This window comes from Scyliorhinus canicula, chromosome 1, assembly GCF_902713615.1.
Source record: "Scyliorhinus canicula chromosome 1, sScyCan1.1, whole genome shotgun sequence".
NCBI classification, from domain to species: Eukaryota; Metazoa; Chordata; class Chondrichthyes; order Carcharhiniformes; family Scyliorhinidae; genus Scyliorhinus; species Scyliorhinus canicula.
The window spans coordinates 138,184,347-138,206,069 of NC_052146.1; the positions used below are offsets into that span (position 1 = coordinate 138,184,347).

The window sequence follows — 21,723 nt, forward strand, 5'->3', positions numbered from 1 at the left end:
CAGGCAAAAATTGTAGACATTTTCTGATTTGAGGATTTTAGACTGGAGTGAACTGTTTCATCTTCCAATGTAATTCATCTATTTTTGAAATAGCAAACCAATTACCACCTGCTTACCTGTGTAGTTCTGCTTACAATGATAATCAATTCATACGCTACATCCTGCTAAAACCATCACATTTATCAAAATGATTGCACAAAAGAGCTGCTAAATGATGAATTACTGAAATGTGGGTGGTCCCTCATTGGCTGGTCTACTTGTGTACATAACAGCTCTAAACTCCTGTCTGGTATTCACAGATAATGAGTCCCTACCTAACCATTAACCTGTTTATTCTAAGCATACTGCAACTACAGGTCAGTAAGGACAATGGGGCTCAAGTCTTTTAACTGCTGACTTCAATTTGAAATTTCCAAGAAAACTATAAATGAGAGCAATTTAAGAAATTAAAATCTTTTACTTTGCTTAGTTGCTGGAGAACAAATCACAGGTGACAACTTTTGCGCCATACTCTACAATGCTCAAGTCAGAATAGGAACTACCTTGGCTTACTTAGCACTGAAAGGTAGAAAATAATGTTGAGGAGTTTATATTTTGTATATATAAATAAAAGATGAACAAGTTATGCAAAATCAAATCTGGTTTAATGAGGTTTGCTTAGTTCTGCAGCATTGCCTCGGCACAGTCACACATCAGTTGGCTACAGTTCCACCCCATACAGTTTATATGCAACTGCCGCCAGCACCACACCAATCATCTCTGCAATCAGTGTTTTTAATTAGGTTAATTAATTTGTATCAAGCCTCCTGGGGATGAGGTTCAGTGATGCTGACGAGGCAGACAAAACAGATCTTCCTTCAGCTCTAATGAAGGCTCTAGCTGCTCTGTAATGACGCTGAATAATAAATCAATGTTTCTTAGGTAAGGGATAGATAGTGGCGTGACTGCCTGGAAATCAGACCTATGTAGAATATTGGGTGGGTCGACAAGGCTCGCCTGAAAGCGACTGAAGAGGTCCAGCGCCGCTTCCAGAGATTCAATGTGGTGCTGTTAAATGAAAACAGACACTTTGTAATAAAACAAGAATATGATATTGCACACTGGATGCGAGAGAAAACAAGAGGATATGGGCATTAACAGCTAATAATTACACAATTTTAAATGTCACTTTTGTCATTGGGCTTTAGGACAACCGTATGTCACCAGAGCTTGCTTTTGCCATTGTTTTACTCCTCATCCTAAAAGAGATGGGTCTGGTTCCAGTGAATGTTGGTATGCAATCCAACCACAAGATAGAAGGAACCACTGGTCAAGCCTAATCGTGGCATTACTAGTTACTCTCCAACTGGGGTCACTGGATATCAATCAGAAGTAGCAGGTTTCTTCCCTTTCCCAACGAATAGTTGGGCAGCACAGTAGCAGTGATTAGCACTTGTTTCACAGCGCCCAAGATCCCAGATTCAATTCTCGGCTTTGGTCAGTGACCGTGGAGTCTGTACGTTTTCCCCATATCTGCGTGGGTTTCCTCCAGAGCTCCGGTTTCCTCCCACAAGTCCCGAAAGTTGTGCTGTTAGGTAATTTGGACATTCTGAATTCTCCTTCTGTGTACCCACACAAGCGCCGGAATATGGCGACTAGAGGCTTTTCACAGTAACTTCATTGCAGTGTGAATATAAGCCGACTTGTGACAATAAATTATTATTAATATGGGAGGCGGAGGATACTTTCAACCACCTCCAAATTAGCCCTTATTTATTATGGCTTTTAGTTAGATTATGGTGTTACCATAAACTTTTAATTGTGCCTGTGTATACTCATGCATTTTTCTTTTACTCAAATATTACCTTCAGGAAACCCATTGGTAAACAAAAATTATTTTTTCTGTCAGTTGACATCAGATTGTTTATTTGAAAGTATGAGACTGATACCATACTTCTAAATCGCATCCGAACTCAATGCAAATGTTGATGGCTTTACGTTCTGGTGACCAATTTACAACATTCAACAGAAAGCATGTCACTCAAAATAAATGCTTCCTTCCCATTCAATGTTATAGTGACAACAGCCAGCCAATAAATCTTAAATGTCACAAAAAGACACAGAGGTTTGAAACCCAATCTTCTCAGGAAATCTTCATGAAAAGGGTAACTCATTATGCAATATTCTAACTGCCCATTGAAGACGTGTCAGCGTTTTCTCTCAGATTGGAATTTGTAAATGGCCGGAGAGTTCACAGTTTCTTGCTTTACTTTCACCTTCCGGGTCTTGTCCTGTGAAAAAAAAATCATGATAGATGTTTTTATCAACACGTGCAAAGCACAGAACGCAATAAATTAATTCATTTGATTTGGAATTCTATAAGTTTGATTTTGTCATTTGCACCATTTCACAAAAGCACATGTTATCTGCATTTATTTTTGGTTTATTTTTCTTTGGCTAAAGACTGCATTGAAATATTACACAAATAAATTGTTTTAAAAAAAAACTAAGTTAAAGCACCCAATTCATTTTTTTCCCCCCAAATAAGGGGCAATTTAGCATGGCCAATCCACCTACCCTGGGTTGTGGGGGTGAGACCTGTGCAGACACAGGGAGAATGTGCAAACTTCACACAAAGTGACCCAGGGCCGGGATCGAACCCGGGGCCTTGGCGCCGTGACACAGGACTACTCACTGTGTCACTTTGCCACCCTACACAAATAAATTTGCAACAAATTAATTAATTGGTGCCCTCAAAAGAAATTGAAGGTTTTAAAATTACATTTGTTACTAAACACAGGTAATTCATCTGCTTTAACACATGTACAAATGCACTTAATACCATTTGCTCAATCACTATGGTGTATACAAATAAGCGTTTCTTTTTTTAAAAGCTAGACATAGTCTGCTTGGAAATGTGATCCAGATTCCAGTGAGGGCTGATGTCCTACAATGGTGTAAAAGAATCATATTTGCCCAATGGATTATTTGAGAATTCTAATATAAATTTCATACAACAGAACCCCCTTTTTGAAATGATTAAGCTGATATTAAGTCTTCCATATAGTATTGTAGGCAGTCGGTAATGTATGCTAAACTGTAGACTTAACCCATAATTGGTCTGAGGTACTCTGACATTAAATATATTTCAGCACTGGACAAATGAAACACTCTCCCCTCGCTCTCTTTCCATCTATAGCTTTAGGAAATGTTAGGTTTAGTTTAAGAAAGAAGGGCCTTACCTATCCAAAATTTGTAGTCATCCTTAAAATGGCTTCAGGTTAGACATTTAACATTTGATCTTAGTTTTGAAATTACAAAAATAGTTAAGAGTGAATAGTGAACAACACTGCCACCTGGACAGATCTATAAAATCCACAACATTTCTGAAAAATGATGAGCGCTATATACTTACCATGAGGTCTTTTTGAGTCTGTATTTTCTGGGCCACTACGAACATCTTCTTCTCTCTCTCAATGTGCTGTTGCAGCAGGGTATATTGGTGCTTTCTCTGTCGAGCAAGTTTCTGATAGAGCAAATTACAAATTGTGAGGATAAAAGGTGAATAACCGGAAAAGTGCAGAAAAGAGGAAAGCACAAGATTGATCTAGATAAATTAATTGCCGGTTTCTCCCACATTAAAAAAAAATTGTTGCATAACAGTATAATCAGTCATTTTGTCTGCAAAGAATATACTTTAATCTACACGGAGAATGCAAGAACGAATGAACAACAATTGTTGCAATGCTACATTTTGAGCAAACACAACGGCCTTGTGAAACAGGGCATGCTGTTTCTCACAGCTGGAACAATGACCCTCTGCAAATTAACAGTCACACGTTTCAAATGATTGTCAGATTGTCTAAATGCCAAGATAATGCCCAATCAGCTTTTTGAAATGCTACCATTGCCTTAGTGAGCCCAAGTGATTGCTCTTATTTTAAGTATATTTTAACGTGAATGTGATTTCTATTACCTCAAGTGCCTTTGGATGTGTGGCTCCTTTAATTTTTTCCTTCTGTAAGGTTTCGATCGTTGGTCGGTTATACACTCGGTCTAACAGCTCTGGTACGGTATTGAGGCGCTTTGCCAAGTCAAATTCCTTCACTGTGCACAAATTTAAATGAGAGCTTTTTCAAGTATTGTAATGGAGCAATTAAAGATTAGGACAGAACAATAACATGTTTGCTCTGCCATCAATACACCTTACAAACAACCGGAATCATACAATTAAAGCTCTGTCAGGGAGAGCAAGGTGCCGTACAGACCAAAGATGCCCCAGGAATTATAATTAGTGCATTCTTTATTTCAACTAGCACAGAAGTGAGCGATACTACAGTTGGCCTTGCTTTGAGGGAATGAAAGGAGGGGGGCCTGGGGATGTTAGGAAAGGGTATTATTTTAGAAGAAAATGGGTAAGTCATGGGCAATGTGAGGTTTAAAAAAAAAAAAAAAAATCAGATAGCAGGCTTGTTGAAGTATTTGGCATCCATCTTCAGCGTAGAGGAAAAAGATAATATAGCTTACGTTCCAGGGGAATCAATAATGAATCAAGAACTGGAACTCACTAACAAAAAAAATGAGGAAAAATTAATGACACTAAAGACTGGCAAATGCTTTCACTTCTGGAGGTCACACGCAGACTAGAAAACTGGAGAAGGTCCTGTGCTACATCTTTCAGGGTAGCCACGCTGAATTAAGTGCCCTCAGGCACTTGGCTGGACAGCAATGGGTGTTTCCTGGGAACAAGGACCTCAGGGACAGAAGTCCTGACCAGAATGAGCTTCTGGCAAGAAGAGGTCTGCAGTTCCATCGCACGACTGTACAACTGGGGAGGTAGCAGCTGCGACCAGTATGACACCCAGCTGATGCGGCAGATTGTTACTGGATCCCAGGCCACAGATTGAGTGATGATAACGGGGGGACATTAGTAGCAAGAGGGGGTGGCTCTCAACAGGTACTGAGTGCCTGTGAACATGGGACCTCTTCCCCCCAACTCATAAGATGGTTTGCTAAAATTAAAGTTTACGGAATCGAAGGCAAATTATTGACCACCTTAGGCTAGAAAACAGAAAATACAGATAATGGATATATACTCGTTTGGAAGGAAGTGGCAAATGGTGTCTCATAAGAATCGGTCCTGGGGTTTTAATTAATTATATTTGTTATCCAGGTCATAAAAGACACAGCCACATATTCATTGCCAATTATGCAAAAATGAGACATAGTCATTCGTGTATGCTGGAGCATAAATTTGCCAAGAGAGGTAAATTGAGTGGGCAAAACTGCAGCGGATGGATTTCAGCACAGCTAAGTTAGAAGTCATCCATTTTCAACCAAGAAACATAAAGTCAGATTTAAATAATGAAGCTGGGAATAATGGTAGCTGTGAAAAAAATGGCGTGGCCAAGTACAAAAATAATGTAAACGGTTAATGGAATGTCAGCCATCATAACTAAAGGACTAGAATGTAATGGGGAGGGCGTTTTGCCACGGCTTTGCAAAGCCCTGGTTAGATTACATCTGAAACAATATAAAAGCAGACTCGATGCAGTAAGAAAAAGGGAACAGGAAATTTTATTGGAGTGGGGGTGGAACTGTGTAACTGTTGAGCAAGGTTATAAATTCAAAAATCAGGGTACACAAATATAATAGAGATGCAACTAGAACACAAAGATCATTCTTTCAAGATAGTGGTAACTCTTTTTATGTGCCAGTTTTTAGGCTCAAGTTACTAATATTCCATAAATTATGTGGGTCCGTTGAGGATTCACTAGCAGGGCTGGAGTACATGTCCATAGAAGTGTGCAAGGAACTTAAATTAGCACATAATTAAATGTTGAGGAGTAAATTATATATGTTGCCGTATGTTTTATATTGTATTTGACGGATAACTGCAATTGCCTGTGAAAGCAATTTAATAACTCAGGAACCCTGAAAAAAGATAGCCAAAATGCAACATTCCTTCCTTCTACCAATATTTTCACATAGTGACCACCCAGAGACAACTGACAACAGGGTTGGACAATGGAGCATAATTATTCATTTTACATTTTGTCACCATCACTCTTCCAGGTCAGATACAGTAAGGGGCAGAAACAGAGAAAGATTCCTCATGCTGCTCCAACAAACAATCCTCTATTTCATCTTCAGGCCAATACTCCTTATTAACAGCACCTCATTTCCATAACTATTAGGCACATGGAACCCGATTTTGTCAGCAAGGGCTTGCAAATAGCCACTTGCAGCTGAACAAATAAATGTACTGCACTCGAGGACCAATTTTTTGAGCAACAAAATATATTTTCAACTTTCAAAGCAAGATCCTTCATATTAAGCCTCATTATTGTTTGGCATTCCAAAGCAGGATTCCAGTTTAAGGAATTGTAGACCATTCCTTAATCCAATTAAATGTTTTTGGATTTTTTACTTTGTGTAGAGAAGAAATATTGCTTTGGTCCCAAAAGGAATGTCCTCAATGTGGCTCAACAAGATTTCGAGGGAGTAACCACGCCAACACTAAGGGGGATCCGGGTTGGGTCACTGGGCTATGCTGATGTAAGTGATCTCAGCCGGCCTCAGTGCCCCTGGGTTAAGGAATAGAAGAGAAAGCAGCCAGGATTTGTACTCTATCATTACTGAGCATGCATATGCCACCATGGTGTGGGGTTCTTCTCCCTCCCCCCCCCCCCCCAACCCCCGGATTAGATCATGGTGCACCTCCCTTAATTAGAAAATTGCTTATTTGTGCAATATATCACACAACAATCATCACACATGGGACCAAATCTGGAAAAGGAAACTCACCCTTACGGGTAAGAGCTAAATGGCGAGAGGAATTTATTATATTTTTAAATTAGTTGAAATTGAATCGAATGTGTGACCATGTTTCTCAGAACAATACAGAAATGGTCCAAAGCGATGCACCTCTATTACTTAATACATTCAAATAATCATTCCTTGTATCACCAGTTAAATCTTCATGACTAAATAAAGAGCCACGCTGAGAATTCATACACAGGTCACAGAATATGTAACATGATACAGCACCTTCCTTTTTAGATTTGCAGAAGAAGATGTGCTTATTGGGGGGTTTTCCGTCAGCCTCTAAAAGATGGAGTTCAGACTTGAGTCTTTCAATTTTCTGCAAATGTATTAGAAATTCACATCATCAAATCAGTACACAGGAGACTGCTCAGCAGGCTCAATATTCCCACTATTTACTTTTCCAGAATAAAAGCTATTATTAAATCGGTGAAAAAACATGTGATACCTTGAAAGATATTAAAGTGCAGAACTATTTTATCCGACTGTCTAAAAAACTGTAACACCCAATTGTCAGAAATCCTGGAGTCCATTTTGGGTTAATTACTATGGATGAGGCACTTGTGCATTTTGGCCAGAGCCTGACATTTTCTGAGCTACAGGCCAGAGGAAGTCAGCATGAAATGGTTTGCCTTTTGTTCACTCACTATACTTTGACACTGGAGTATGATGCCTTTAGTGTTGCAGACCTGAGCTACAAAGCAATTCGTGCAACACCATTATGTAGAAAATGTCCAAAATAGGGCGACTTCTTTTTAATTAAAAGGAATAGAAATGAAGCCATAATGAAAGAGTTAGGATATGTGGCCAAAATATTAGTCACAAAAGATGGGTTTAGAAATGTTGAAAGGAAAGAGTGAAAAGTTATGGAATGATACCCAGAGAACAAGGTTGTGACAGGTGACATTGCTAACACAGATGGGGCAGAGTTTGTTAATTTAGGGTGGCATTCAACTGTGAGTGTATAGGAAGATGGGATGCGGGTGCGTGTGGTTGATGGGCAAATAACATAATAGGAGTAGGCCATTTAGCCCCTCAAGCCTGTTCCGTCATTCAATAAGATCTGGTTGTGATCTAAACTCTACTTCCCTGCCTGCCATAACCTTCGTATCCCTTGTCAATCAAAAATCTGTCTTACTCAACCTTGAATATGTTTAATGACCCAGCCTCCACTGCTTCCTGGGAATGAGAATTCCAAATACTAAAGACCCACTCAGAAAATAAATTCCTCCTAATCTCAGTCTTAAACAGGAGATCTCCGATTTTGAAACTGCTCCCCAGTTCTAGATTCTCCAACAAGGGGGAAAACAGGCCAGGATATGCTGAGTTTTGCAGACATTAAGGTTCATGGACAAGAGATGAGCCATGAAACTTTGGGGGTGGCAGAGTCTAGTGTAGCAAAATCTTGTATAAAGGTTTCAACCAGTGCGCTGAAGTAGCAAGCAAAGTGGATGAAATTATGAAGATGGAAGTGAGAACCTTGGTAATGGATAGCAGATGAGGAGTGAAATGCAGCTCAGAGTCAAACAGGAAGCCAGAGTTACTCATGGTCTGGCTCACTGTGTAGATGGAGAATGATGGAGGCAGTAATATAGGGGAGTTTATGTTAGGACTTATAATAATGATGGCTGCTGTCCCCTAGTGCTCTTGACTTGATACCAAGCAGCATAGTGCTCCTAAAGTACAATGCAGAGCAACTGACGTGGTAGTGAGGTACAGTCTGAATCATCATCAGGAGCAAAGAGGCATCGGCAAAACATTTGACCAGAATTGTACAATGTGGGTTCTATCTAGATAAAGGCCTTTATGTCTCTTTACCCCCCATCACCATCCTGACATGGGATGGAAGAGAAGGAGTAATAAAGAGTCATGTTGGTCACTGGGCCATCCTGTGCCTTAGACTAGAGGCCACACTTCATATGTAATCTTTGGAGAAATGTTTGCCTGTGCCAAGATCTGACTCTGTGGTTGTGTATTACCCTCTCCTTGGACACAAGAGGCACTAAGATCAATTAGAACACACAAGACAAATGAGCATGGGCTTGAAATTCAATGCTACACTTCTATGGTTTATATTGTTTAGTGCTACACTAGAGGGAATACTGACAGGCTCCACAGTACCAGTTGTAACTCTATAAAAGATTATTCATACGTATATTCTACAAATATTGCAAACTGATCATTCTGAATCAGCAATGCAGGTTATTTAAAACCAATTTCAAATGTCCTTATTCAATCTTGATGGTCAATGACCCTCATCCCTCTGATGTTTAGAATGAGATGGCAAGTAAAATATTATTCAAAGCTCACGAATGCCTAAACTAGTAATACAAATTAATACTAGATATAGACTACAAATTGGTCTGCAATTAATCTCTGGACAAGATAATATTACAACTAACTGGATGTTCAGATAAAATGGTGCTGACAGCTGCAGGCAGTACTTGGAAAGGATACAAAAATTGGAAACAGATATTGAGCCAGAACATTGCTACCGAGGCAGGTAACTGGAGTAGCAAATTTCCCAACTGAATAATAAAGGTTTGGCTTCTGGTATTTGACACTTAATTCACTACTTATTGTCACAAGTAGGCTTCAATTAAGTTACTGTGAAAAAAACCCTAGTCGCTACATTCCGGCACCTGTTCGGAGAGGCCGGTACGGGAATTGAACTCACGCTGCTGGTCTTGTTCTGCATTACAAGCCAGCTGTTTAGCCCACTGTGCAACGTGATAGACCCGTTTCAGTTTAAAGCACCCCATCACACAATTTTCCCCTTGGAAAGATGAACGTTGGATCAACAACAAAACCACCAGTTTTCTTTCCTCAGCTTAAAGGGAGGGAGCTGCTGTAGTTAAAAAGCTCATAGTTGGATCTTGGGATCGAGCTGGCGGTCCGCCGCGAGGCGAGCTACCGCCTGACCCAGCCCCTGCCTCTCAGTGCTGCCTTGATGCTCTTAGCTGAGTGTCCTGGGGGTCCGAAGCGTTTACTTTGAAAAAAATAAAGGGAGGGAGGTTTTAAAAAACTTCAGACCATGACAGTCATACAGAATTTATCCAACCGTAAAGAGCATTTACGTCAATTTCATCAATTTGTGCCTCACACGTAGTGGATTAAGGCCCTTAGAACGACCAAGATGGGGTCTGTTTGAATTCGAGCACCAAGTTCAAATGGCCCACTGAGTTCAGGTTTCCGTCCTATGTGAATCATATCTTACCCCCTTTCCACTGCTGGCAAAAATGGAGGCGGGATGTCCGCATTTGGCCACCATTTTTAATATGCGGCGGGTGAAGATCTGGGTCAAGAGTATGAAATACCAGAAGCCAAACCTTTCAGATGAGGAACCCTCAACAATAACCAGCTGGCCTCAATATTTCTAACATGATTGCTTGTTTCTTCTGTGAACATCATCTTTCTCCCTTGCAACCAGCCCTACTGGTGTAATGCAGATTCCATAAAACTTTCCTCGCTCTAATTTGCTAAAGTAATGTAATGTTGACCTGAAAAATAAACAAATTATAAAGCAGCAGCTATAGGTATTAGGTAAGTTTTAAACAGTATCTGAACTTACAGATTTTTCTTCTACAATGCAAGTGTGAAAAATTCAAATATTAGTAAAAATGTGCTAGTGCCACCAAGTGGCCACGGTCACCACTACAATTAAAGAAAGATTCCCTAAAAGGGTGCAAAACTGGGGACAAAGCAGTTAGTCAATCGTGGGAAATGTTTCTGCCAAGGTGACAAAAGGTTGCCTTAAAGGTGTAGCTTTTTCCCCCTTCAAACCAGAGAAGGGGGAAGTGTAGTACATGCTATATCTGGGAATATCAAAGTTTGCGTTGAAAAATGCTGCAACAAATTAAATGTTTGATGATGCATTACCAATTTCATTGAACTGAAGGAGGGGCATTCTTACAAAACTACCAGGAAGAAGTCAAAACAACAAATGAAGTCACCTTTGACTCTGCAACCCTTTTCATTTCTACGTATTTAATATCTTGTGTCCGCATGATCTTCAGCTGCTCCTCTGTGACTTCCTCTCGAGGCTGCTTGATGATGTGAACGCCATCCTGAACAGAAAAACATTGGAAAATATTTCTAAAATGGAATGGAGGAATAGAGCAAAACAGTCACTTGGTCTATTATTCCTTTAGACCAAGGCAAAACATCTCGACGAGTGTGAGCGAACATAACTTGTCCATTTGAATAACATAGATACAGCGAGTACTCAAAGGACAAAAAGATTTTAAAGTATACACTAATCAAATAAAATTACAGATGGGAACAGCCTATTCTCATTTAAAAGTGGAAACTGCTTCTCCATTTGCAAAATATACTCTTTTGATGATGATAGATCACAACTGGGATGTGCTAATTCTAAAGCTTACTCATCAGCAGGTAGATCCAAGCACAGACAAGGAGCGTCCACTCCAGGATACATGTTGAGAGCTGTATGATGTACAGTATTAGCAGAGGACTGGTGTGCAATACAGTAGTCCCCCGTTATAACGCGGGTGTTCGGGTCCAAGACAGCCACCCGTGTTGTATCCGAGCCGTGGTATCCAAGATGGCGGATATCGAAATGAATGAACGAGAGGAAACGTCGCTGACAATGCTGAACATTGCTGAATGGAAGGGCGTTTTAAATAAAAAACAGCAAAGTTCGTTCAAGTCTTAAATCAAGTTTTAAATGTATTAAAATATATACAATAATATACAGTATACATACAATAATATACTTAAAATTGTACTTACACGCATATTTTTAAAATCATTTAAAAAAGTCTGTGAGTTTCCTCTGGCACATCCCCTTCCTCATCTTGACTTGTGCTTGTCTCTGGAGGTTCTTCAGGTGCAGGATGTATATTGGGTCGAAGTCTTGCTGCTCTGTGTATGCTATGAGCCACTTCAGGTGCGTGATGGCATCCGAGTGGCTCTTTGCCACTGTGGGCTGGGGTTCTTCTTCTTCTTCTGCCTCCTCTTGGGTGACCTGGTCGATGATCTCCTCCTCTGTGAATGTTTCTGCGGGTGCCATGTCATCCTCTGCTGCTGCCCACCTGTCCACCCAATCCTGGAGTGTTAGGTTCTCATCCAGTTGGTCCTCTAGCCTCTCCTCAGCTGCCCTGATCTCTGCTTCAGTAAAGCCTACGAAATCCTCTTCATCCGGGTAATGTTGGGGTCGTGGGAGTGCTGCTCCTAGGGCCTTGTTCCAGCAGTTGGCGATGGTCTTCTCTGTCACAGCTCCCCAGGCCTTCCCTGCCAGATAACAGGCATCCTTGATGGTGATGGCTTTCAGGTAATCTGGGACAGTGAGAGGAGAGTCTATCATTTCCAGGATCAGTTCCTTTTTCTACACAGACTTGAAGGTCTGAATGATGCCAGCATCACATGGCTGGATCTTGCTGGTGGTGTTCTTTGGGAGATAGAGCACTTGGATCTGCCCATCCCTGGTCTTGAGAACATCTCCCTGAGGGTGGGCTGAGCAGTTGTCCAGTAGGAGTGTGGCCTTCTGCGGTAAGTTGCGGGCTCTAAGGTGGTCCCTGACACTGGGTACGAAGAACTTGAAGAACCACTCCTCAAATAAGGAAGCTGTCATCCAGGCTTTGCCAGAGTTCCGGTAGGTAATGGGTAAGTTCTCCATGTTGATGTGGTGAAAGCATCTAGGAGACTTGAATTTGCCCACAATCAATGGCTTCAGCTTGTGTGTTTCCGTGGCATTGCTGGCAAACAGGATGGTGAGCCTGTTCTTGGCTTGCTGGTACCCCAGAGTCTTGTGGGCATCATCCTTGACAGCTAGGGTCTTGTCAGGCAGCATCTTCCAGTAAAGCCCTGACTCATCTGCATTGTAGAGTTGCTCTGGGGTCAGCTCCTCTTGCACCATGTAGTTCTTGAGGATGTCGGGAAAGGCTGCTGCGGCTCCTGAGTCGGCGGATCTCTGTTCACCACTGATGGTAACTGCACCTATCCCATGTCTTTTCTGGAACCGATGGAGCCAACCCTTGCTGGCTACGAAATTGCTGTCCTCTGGGTGGAGCTGGTGATGGAACTTCTCAGCCTGAGTCCTGATGATAGGTCCAGATAGGGGGGTGCCACCAGACTGTTCCTGGACAAACCAGGTGAACACAGCCTTCTCTAAGTTACTGTCACTAGCGTTCCTTGCCTTTTTCCTGCTAAGCCCTTCACTCTGAGAAACTGTCCCAACATATGCTCTTAAATTGGGCTCATCTTTCACCCACCCACGGAGGGTTGACTCTGGTACACCAGTCTCTCTGGATAATTTTGCCTTCGTTTCCCCGTTTCGAAGCCGGTCTATCAAATGTATCTTTTGACTCACTGAGTAAGACTTGCGCTTAAACATTTTGAACGACACGACAGCAACTGAACTCGAAGATACCTGCACTGGAAAAGGTATCCCTTTTATGGCTGTGTAACTGGGCTAATCGGTCGCGGCTACTCATCGCGGCTAATCGTTCTACAGTACAAGACAGTGATCATCGCTGCTAATCGGTCTAATCATCGCGGGTAATAATCGCTGCTAATCGGTCTAATCATCGCTGCTAATCGGTCTAATCATCGCGGCTCAAAAAGGTGCTGTTTCAAAAAGAGTTTAAAATGAGTCAAGTAAGTTGGGGTCCATAAACCCCCCCGCCGTATATCGCGAACCGCGGTATTGCGGGGCGCGTTATAACGGGGGACTACTGTAATATGGCAATGCAATAATGACATGGCAGCTGTGTGAACGACTGCATCAGTGTCCAGGATGTCAAGTAGTTTGCACTTGGGCATGTAATATGAATTTGCTTTGATGTACAACATAAAATCAGCTATTCCAGGGCACACAAGAAATATTAACTTGCACATGAACCCCATCTTCCTCGAATTGCTCTCTGCTAATACATACATATATAGAGATAAGACCATAAGATATAGGAGCATTCAGCCCAATGAGTCTGCGCCACCATTCGATCACGGCTGACATCCCCATTCTCCTGCGTTATCCCCATAACCCCTGATCCCCTTATTATTCAAGGACCTATCTATCTCTGTCTTAAAGACACTGAGCGACTTGGCCACCACAACATTCTGTGACAATGAGTTCCACAGATTCAAAACGCTCTAGTGAAGAAATTCCTCATCTCAGTTTTAAAGGTTCATCCCTTCAGTCCTGAGGCTGTGCCCTCGGGCTCTACTCTCCTACTAGTAGAAACATCTTCTCCACGTCCAGTCTATCTAGGCCTCACAGTATTCTGAGAGTTACAATAAGATCCCTCCCCTCATCCTTCTAAACCCCTACGAGTACAGACCCAGAGTCCTCAATCGTTCATATGACAAGTCCTTCATTTTGGCGTTAATTCTTGTGAACTTCCTCTGGACCCCTCATAGGCAAGTTAATATTTCTTCTTGTGGGCCATGGAATAGCTGATGCATTTTATGGTGTGCATCAAGGCAAATTTATATTACATCCTTCTTTAGATACAGGGCACAAAACTATTCACAATATTCCAAATGGAGTCTGGCCAGAGCCTTATACTGTACACCCCTGCTCTTGTATTCTAAAAGCCAGTTCATCTTTGCTCATTTATATCAAGGGGCATAAATTCTTTCTCAACAAAGATTATGGAGCAAGCATGCAACATACAAACAATTAATTCAATTTGGGTTAAATTTAGTGGCTGGAACCTGAAGATGGCATTAAACATATTTAGTCTAGTAGACTGAAGGGGATGCTATGACTGTTCATTTCGGTCAAAAGGAGGGAAATACTGCTTGTTTTAGGAAGGATGCCAAGTATAGCTTGTATGATTTGATCCCTTCACTTTGAAGAATCTCAGTGAACTGCTAAGTCAGTGTAGAATCCCTACAGTGCAGGCATTCAGCCCAGCAAGTTTGCACTGACCTGGTCCACTCCCCCACCCACCTTCAATAACCCTGTAACCTAACCTGCATATCTCTGAACACAAAGGGGCAATTTAGTATGGCCAATCCACCTAACCTGTACACCTTTAGATTGCGGGAGGAAACTGGAGCACCCAGAGGAAATCCACGCAGACACAGAACGTACAAACTCCACACAGGCAGTCACCCAAGGTCAGAATGGACCCCACGTCCCTGGTGCTGGGAGACAGCAGTGCTAACCACTGTGCGTTTTGTAGCTCTACCGTGTCATTTGTACTGCAAGATGACTTTGTGGACCATGTGTGGCCTGTAGTTCATATCTGGGGTAGATGTTATTTTAAAAATTATTTTGAAGCCGTTTTGAGCCAATCAGATATAGTCAAATAAATGGCAGGCTACATCTTTGGAATTCGACTAGACAGTACATTAATTTCAGGGGATCTAGTCCACGATCATTTACAAAGTCATACATTGCCACATCACCAGCAGATAATAAACCGAGAAACATTACTGAACAAAATCTTACCTGGAGTTTAGTGCTGGTCATTCGAAAGTAGAATTCATCTGGATTTTTGTCGAACGCCTTTTGGCGTAATGCCTTTAGAGTGTTCCTTTTGCGATGGTAATCCCTGAAATGTGGAAGTCAGCACTCTTACAAAGAATAGTAGAGCTCAGGAATAGACTGCTCTAAGCCTGCGGCGATCACGTGTCCCATCCAGACCAACCGCCTATATATCCTTCTATACCCCATCTGTTCATGCCTTCAGAAGACTTTGGGTATTACAAAGATATCGAAGTCTATCGAAGCATGACACCAAACTAGCTTAAATATGGCACATCGTGCCATATGCTGGGCAGCACGGTAGCATAGTGATAGCACTGTTGCTTCACAGTGCCAGGTTCCCAGGTTGAGTCATTGTCTGTGCGGAGTCTGCATATTCTCCCAGTGTCTGCGTGGGTTTTCTCCGGGTGTTCCGGTTTCCTCCCACAAGTCACGAAAAATGTGCTGTTAGGTAATTTGGACATTCTGAATTCTTCCCCAGTGCATCCGAACAGGTGCCGGAATGTGGCGACGAGGGGCTTTTCACAGTAACTTCAATACAGTGTTAATGTAAGTCTACTTGTGACAATAAAGATTATTATCTGGGGACATTTTCAACAGTGATACATTAATCCAAGGTAAGACAGTTCAAAATCTACATATATTAGAATAGTCAGAAAATTCTGCTCTCTCATCTCGGTCAAAAACATCAAACAGAATGCATTTTGGGGCAGCACGGTGGCGCAGTCGTTAGCACTGCAGTCTCACAGCACCGAGGTCCCAGGTTCGATCCCGACCCTGGGTCACTGTCCGTGTGGAGTTTGCACATTCTCCCCGTGTTTGCGTGAGTTTCGTCCCCACAACCCAAAGATGTGCAGGGTAGGTGGATTGGACACACTAAATTGCCCCTTAATTGGAAAAAATGAATTGGGTATTCTAAATTTATTAAAAAAGAAAAAAAAAAGAGAATGCATTTTAAAAGCACCTTTTCAGGTAGCGCCTATAGGCAAATATTTCTAAATGTTCAAATCTGAAATCTTGGCAGAACATTGAATAAAAGTACAATTAGGACTTCAATTCAAGCATCAGACTTATGGTTTATGAAGGACTCACTGTGCACGGAGCTTGTAATCTTTCTTCTTCTCCAACAGACCCAGTCGCTTTCGGGATCCAAGCTGTGCTCAGTGGGTAAAAAGGATAATGTTACTGACAAACACCAGTGTTAGATATCAAATCATAACATTTTTTGAACAGCAATTTATTTTTAAAATGCGAATTTCCCATAGCACTGATCATATTAATTAGGATGATGAAGAATTTGAATGTTAAACCATTTAACGCACTAGGTATTAGTCTGCCACTATGACGGGGCTTTGTGTTCTTCAATCCAAAGTCTAACAATTCAGAAAGAATAGACTCGGGTCAGATTTAACTGATTGAGTCAAATGCCCAGACTGCAAAGTGCTCCTGAGCTTCGGGCCACTGATGACTAACAAAAGACAGCTTTTGACATGGGAATCTACCAGACACGAGTGGGAATTTTGTGCATTACCATGCCCCAGAAATTGGGGTATAAAGCAAATACCCAGCATAAAAGGTCAAGGAACTTCGGGTAGAAGTGTGTCACGCAAGCGATTATGCTGTGCACCTCAGCTCTTATAACTCCAACCAGATTAACGAGTCAGTCACGTGCATTTCCAGCAGTTAGGCTGGCTGAAAATGGGCTCAGAATTTTAGGTGTAGCTGGAAAGTGACAGACATTTACCTGGTGCTTTAGAGCAATTTTGCTTTAAAATGCAATTTTTAAATAATTAAAAACAAAGTACTGCAACATAACATCAAAAATATGAAATAAAAGCAGAAAACGGTGGAAATACTTTGCAGGCAACATCTGTGGACGGAGAAACATGGTCAACATTTCAGGTCGCGACCTTTAGTCAGGACTGCTAAAACCTGTTACCATCCCCAATTTAGGTCCCGAGGCAACAAAAGTGAAGAGGCCAGGAAAGAAAAGCAAAGGTCCACAACAGGGTGGAAGAGGGGAGAAATTAAATGGTAAAAAAAGGGCAAAAGGAGACGGTAATAGTTTCCTCATTTGTCAACATGAGATGCAAATAGGAACAGAATTATCAATAACTATAACATCCGCTGGTTGGGGTTGAGAGGAGAGCGAGTTTAATGATCTGAAATTGTTGAATTCTGAAAGGCTGCGAAGTGCCTAATTGGAAGATGAGGTGCTATTCTTTGCTGTTCCATGGAGTTGAACTAGAACACTGCAGGTGGTCAAGGAGAGAACTGAGTGGGAGTGAGACAGGGAATTAAAATGACAGGCAACTGGATGCTGAAGATCACACTTACAAACTGATCAGAGCTGCTCTGCCAAGCAACACCCAATCTGCGTTTACTCTTCCCCATATAGGGAGCATTGAGAGCACTGAATGCAGTAAACTAATTAAAGAAGTAAACCGCCGTTTCATGTGAAGATAGTTTTTGGACCTTGGGAGGTATGAAAGATAGAGGGAAAAGAATAGGTGTTGCATCACACAGGAGGTACCATGAGGAAGGGAAGGGTCAGAGATGGTAAGGATGCAAATCAAAAGCAAATTAAATTTTCCAGTTCAGGGCGAGAGCAGAAAATGAGACCAATGCAGGAGAGATAGCATCAACTTTTATTTGAAGATGAGCAGAGTCAAAGGAATTGTTATTTAATGAGATAACAAGTTCAGCTAGGCAGAGGAAGCTGATGGCAGGTAGAACCTAATTTGATCTCTATTCAAGGAAGAAACTGAGAGCCCTCAGATCATGCCAAGAAAGGATGGAAATGTACAGCGATTGGATGTCCGTGGTGAAAAGACGACATTAAGGGCCAAAACTGTTGAAAGAGGTTGTTGAAAGACTGGTGGATGGACGTGGCTCGAGACTGGATAAGGGGGACAAAGTAAGTAGAGACAAAGAAATCAGCTCTGTGGGACAATGGGTATACCAGGGCAGTCCTGTTGGTGCATCTTGGGAAGGAGGTAGAGCCCGGGTTTAGAGATTATGATGTTGGGGGCAATGGAAGGATGAATCTCCAGGAGAGGGGAAGTCAGCGACAGTCCTGGAAAACGTAGCTTGATACTTAATGGTGGCATCATGGTCCAGGGAGCGAGGGGTCAGTGAGTTGGCGATTAGACTGTGCAAGGTAAAAGCCATTCTGTAAAGCGACAACAGAACACTTGTCAACAGGTTTGATGACAATGTTAGGGTTGCAGGTTTAGAGGGAGGTAGATTGGAGTGATTAAAAATTAACTTCAGAGATTGCATTGAATTGTTTCTTTGAATATTTTTTAATATATAGTAGCAGCATGAGTCATCGCAGAGACTGAAAAGCTTCTTATTACAGGTTTTTAAACTGGCTGAGACCTAAGGTGCACGAATGATGGTTAGGCGGCTTGAGGTTTCAATTTTCAGATTTTTTTCTGTCAATATGGAGAGAGCTTGGAGCTTTCTTTACACCCCAGCTGCTTCTGCTTTTTAATTTGTTCACAGTTCTTGAACACTGCTCGCCAGCATCTGTTGCCCTCACCCCAAATGTCTGAGGTAGTGGTGAACTATGCAGTCCATATGGTGTAGATACAGCCAGAGTGCTGTTACCGAGTTAGTTAGATTTCTGACCTAGTGACAAGTTGCTCTCTGCTTGTCTAAACCAACATTTAGGTTCCAATGCACACTGATGAGATTGGCAGAAAATTTAGGAGTAATTTCAGATTAAATTGACATCAACAAAATTGGTGCATGAGCGAGGTTAATTTGAAACATAACATCCTAATGTCACACTCCAGGACATTTCCACTTAAAAGGAGAAATCACTTCATACTTTACTGTCAGTTTTCTAATGACACACAGTACGGTACAATACAGGTTCACAAAATTATTTCTACTTAACACCAACAATATATTTTAATACCAAGCTTAAAGAAAGTTATTTTTACATTTTAATTTGTCACATTGGCCTTCCTTCAGTCTACATATCACTACCTTCAGTCTACATATCACTACCAATTTAGTGCCAAATTTACAATTTTCTATAACTGCTTCAGAGTATTTAAGAGAAAATGCTGGAAAATCTCAGCATGTCTGACAGCATCTGTCGGGAGTGAAAAGAGCTAGTGTCATCGGACTCGAAACGCTAGCTCTTTTCACTCCCTAAAAAGATGCTGCCAGACCTGCTGAGATTTTCCAGCATTTTCTCTTTTGTTTCATATTCCAGCATCCGCAGTAATTTGCTTTCATAGAAAATTAAGGGTGATCTAATTGATGTGCTTAAAATGATTGAAGGAATTCATAAGGTAGGCAGAGAGAAACCAATTTCTGAGGTGAAAGGAAATTGATAAGAGAGGTAAAACCTAAAATTAAGTGTTAGGTTGTTTAGAGGTGATGTCAGCGTGCCCTGTCAGAGAAAGGACAGTGGAAACCTGGAGCTCACATCCCAAAAAGCCAGTCAATATGACATGAACTGCGATGGACGGAGTTTGTTGGATAAGGATATGAAGGCTCAGTCTGGAAAAACGTGCTTCTTTATCAGTCAGTCAAATTTCACTCCAATCATTATTGTATAAAAGGAAAATACAGATCAATTTTGTATTGTAATCAGCTGTCCTCATGTATATTGATCATTGTGTAAATAACAAGTTTGGTCAGCTTCTGAATATATTTTGTACAGAAGGAAAAGTGATTTATTCTTTCTTAGATAATGTCAAGGGTACAATTAAACTTCAGTAGGGGTCTAAAACAAGCAGTAATCGATCAAATTGGAGGTGCAACAAGCACTTAATCTACTGCTGAATTTTGAACTTCCACCAAAATTGAACCTGAGCACATAATCCCAATTGACAGTGCAGTGTTGGGAGAATGCTGTATTGTTGTAGACTGCTTCATTTGGGTGACATATTAAACCAATTCTCCAAATCATATATAAAAGAGCACACAGATTATGCAAAGATCAGGAAGTTTTCCTGTTCGTTATTTACAACTCTTAATATCCATTGAACACGGATTATCTGGTCGCATCTGTCAGAGGAACCGTGTTCTGCGCATACTAACTCTTGTGCCCACATTGCTAAAGTATTAGTTGTGAAACACTTTGGGGTGCTCAGTGGTCATGAAAGGCGCCAAATAAATGCGCTTTCATTTCTCTCTGCACAATCTTGGGTCTCCAGGAGATGCTAAAGTTAGTTGTAACCAGTGGGGCTTTTGTTTGGCAAATGTTATTACCGTTGCTTTTACGTGGGCAGCAAACTGCATTGCTGGTGGTAACTGGGAGGTTGGACCACACAACAAACAGAATTAAACAGATGAATTGAGCTAACTGAATTACATTACTGGGGGCAGAGGGAGAGTTTGACTTTACACCGCAACCACTATTGCCCCGTGTGAGAGGCTGAAGCCCGGGGTGGGGGAAAATCACACCTTTCACTTCAATACACGCGGCAATTCGGCCCCTCCTGTTCATACTGGCTCTAATCAGCCCCACCACCTCCCTCTTTCACTGTCGACCTGCGAGTTTTTGTTGCGTCTTTTGAAGTAAATATCACATTCCCATTCGGAAGCTGAATATCCAACTCCTGAAACATTTACCAATGTCTGCACCTAGCGGCTGCACCGAGACAGATGCACTCACCTGACTCCGCTCCTGGTGGCTCCTCTGCACCGATTTCTGCGCCTTGCGGAAAGCTGCCGCCATCTTCCGTCCCCTCGTCAGCAGCTCACACACACACTGCTTCCGGGGTCAGAGGTTTGACTTCCGTCTTGGAGGCTGCGCCCTCGAGGCTCGGCACACCCTCCATCCAAGCACGCGCGAAGAGAGTTCGGCTGAGGGACGAGGTCGCTCGGCTGCTCCCCTAGCGGACACGAGGAAAGGTGCAATTCGGTGCAGCTCCAACTCCCATTGGCCTATGAATGACTGCAGAAATCAAACACGAGTTTTCATCAGAGTTGCCAACTCTGGTTGGAATTGTATTCCTGGAGATTTATTCATGTGATTTATCATGTGCAATCGCCTGGCCTGGTGAAACAATATTTTTATTCCATCGCCAACATTTTTAAAGCTATGATGTGGAGATGCTGGTGTTGGACTAGGGTGAGCGCAGTAAGAAGTCCAAGAGGTTTGTTTGGAATCACTAGCTTTCGGAGCACTGCTCTTTCCTCAGGTGAATGAAGAGGTGGGTTCCAGAAACACATATAGAGACAAAGTCAAAGATGCAATACGATACTTTGAATGCAAGTCTTTGCAGGTAGTTAAGTCTACAGGTCCAAACGGAGCAACTGGAGAGCTGGATAATCACAGGTTAAAGAGGTGTGAATTGTCTCAAGCCAGGACAGTTGTTAGGATTTTGTAAACCCAGGCCAGATGTGGGTGGGGGGTGAATGTAATGTGACATGAATCCATGGTCCCAGTTGAGGCCCTACTCATATATGCTGAACGTGGCTATAAGTTTCTGCTCGGC

At 41.9% G+C, this 21,723-nt stretch overlaps 1 protein-coding gene across 1 annotated transcript; it reads right to left on the reverse strand.

Annotated features, from left to right (window-relative positions):
• Nucleotides 1–1,875: 1,875 nt before the first annotated feature.
• On the reverse strand, nt 1,876–21,028 carry utp11 (UTP11 small subunit processome component). The gene is made up of 8 exons (XM_038800918.1): nt 20,898–21,028; nt 16,352–16,413; nt 15,224–15,326; nt 10,758–10,871; nt 7,030–7,123; nt 3,956–4,086; nt 3,395–3,505; nt 1,876–2,270 (listed from the first exon to the last, which is right to left on the reverse strand). Exons 1-8 carry the CDS (start codon nt 20,958–20,960, stop codon nt 2,187–2,189), a joined length of 762 nt encoding a protein of 253 aa, XP_038656846.1. The 5' UTR covers nt 20,961–21,028; the 3' UTR covers nt 1,876–2,186.
• Nucleotides 21,029–21,723: the final 695 nt, after the last annotated feature.

What these genes read in the sequence shown, in the direction of transcription:
- utp11 (XM_038800918.1), bottom strand. Translation starts at nt 20,960, where the DNA reads ATGGCGGCAGCTTTCCGCAAGGCGCAGAAATCGGTGCAGAGGAGCCAC. An exon ending in GATTACAAGCTCCGTGCACA is followed by an intron (nt 15,327 to 16,351) that starts GTGAGTCCTTCA and finishes TCCACATTTCAG; the next exon opens with GGATTACCATCGCAAAAGGA. An exon ending in AAAGGGTTGCAGAGTCAAAG is followed by an intron (nt 7,124 to 10,757) that starts GTGACTTCATTT and finishes ATACATTTGCAG; the next exon opens with AAAATTGAAAGACTCAAGTC.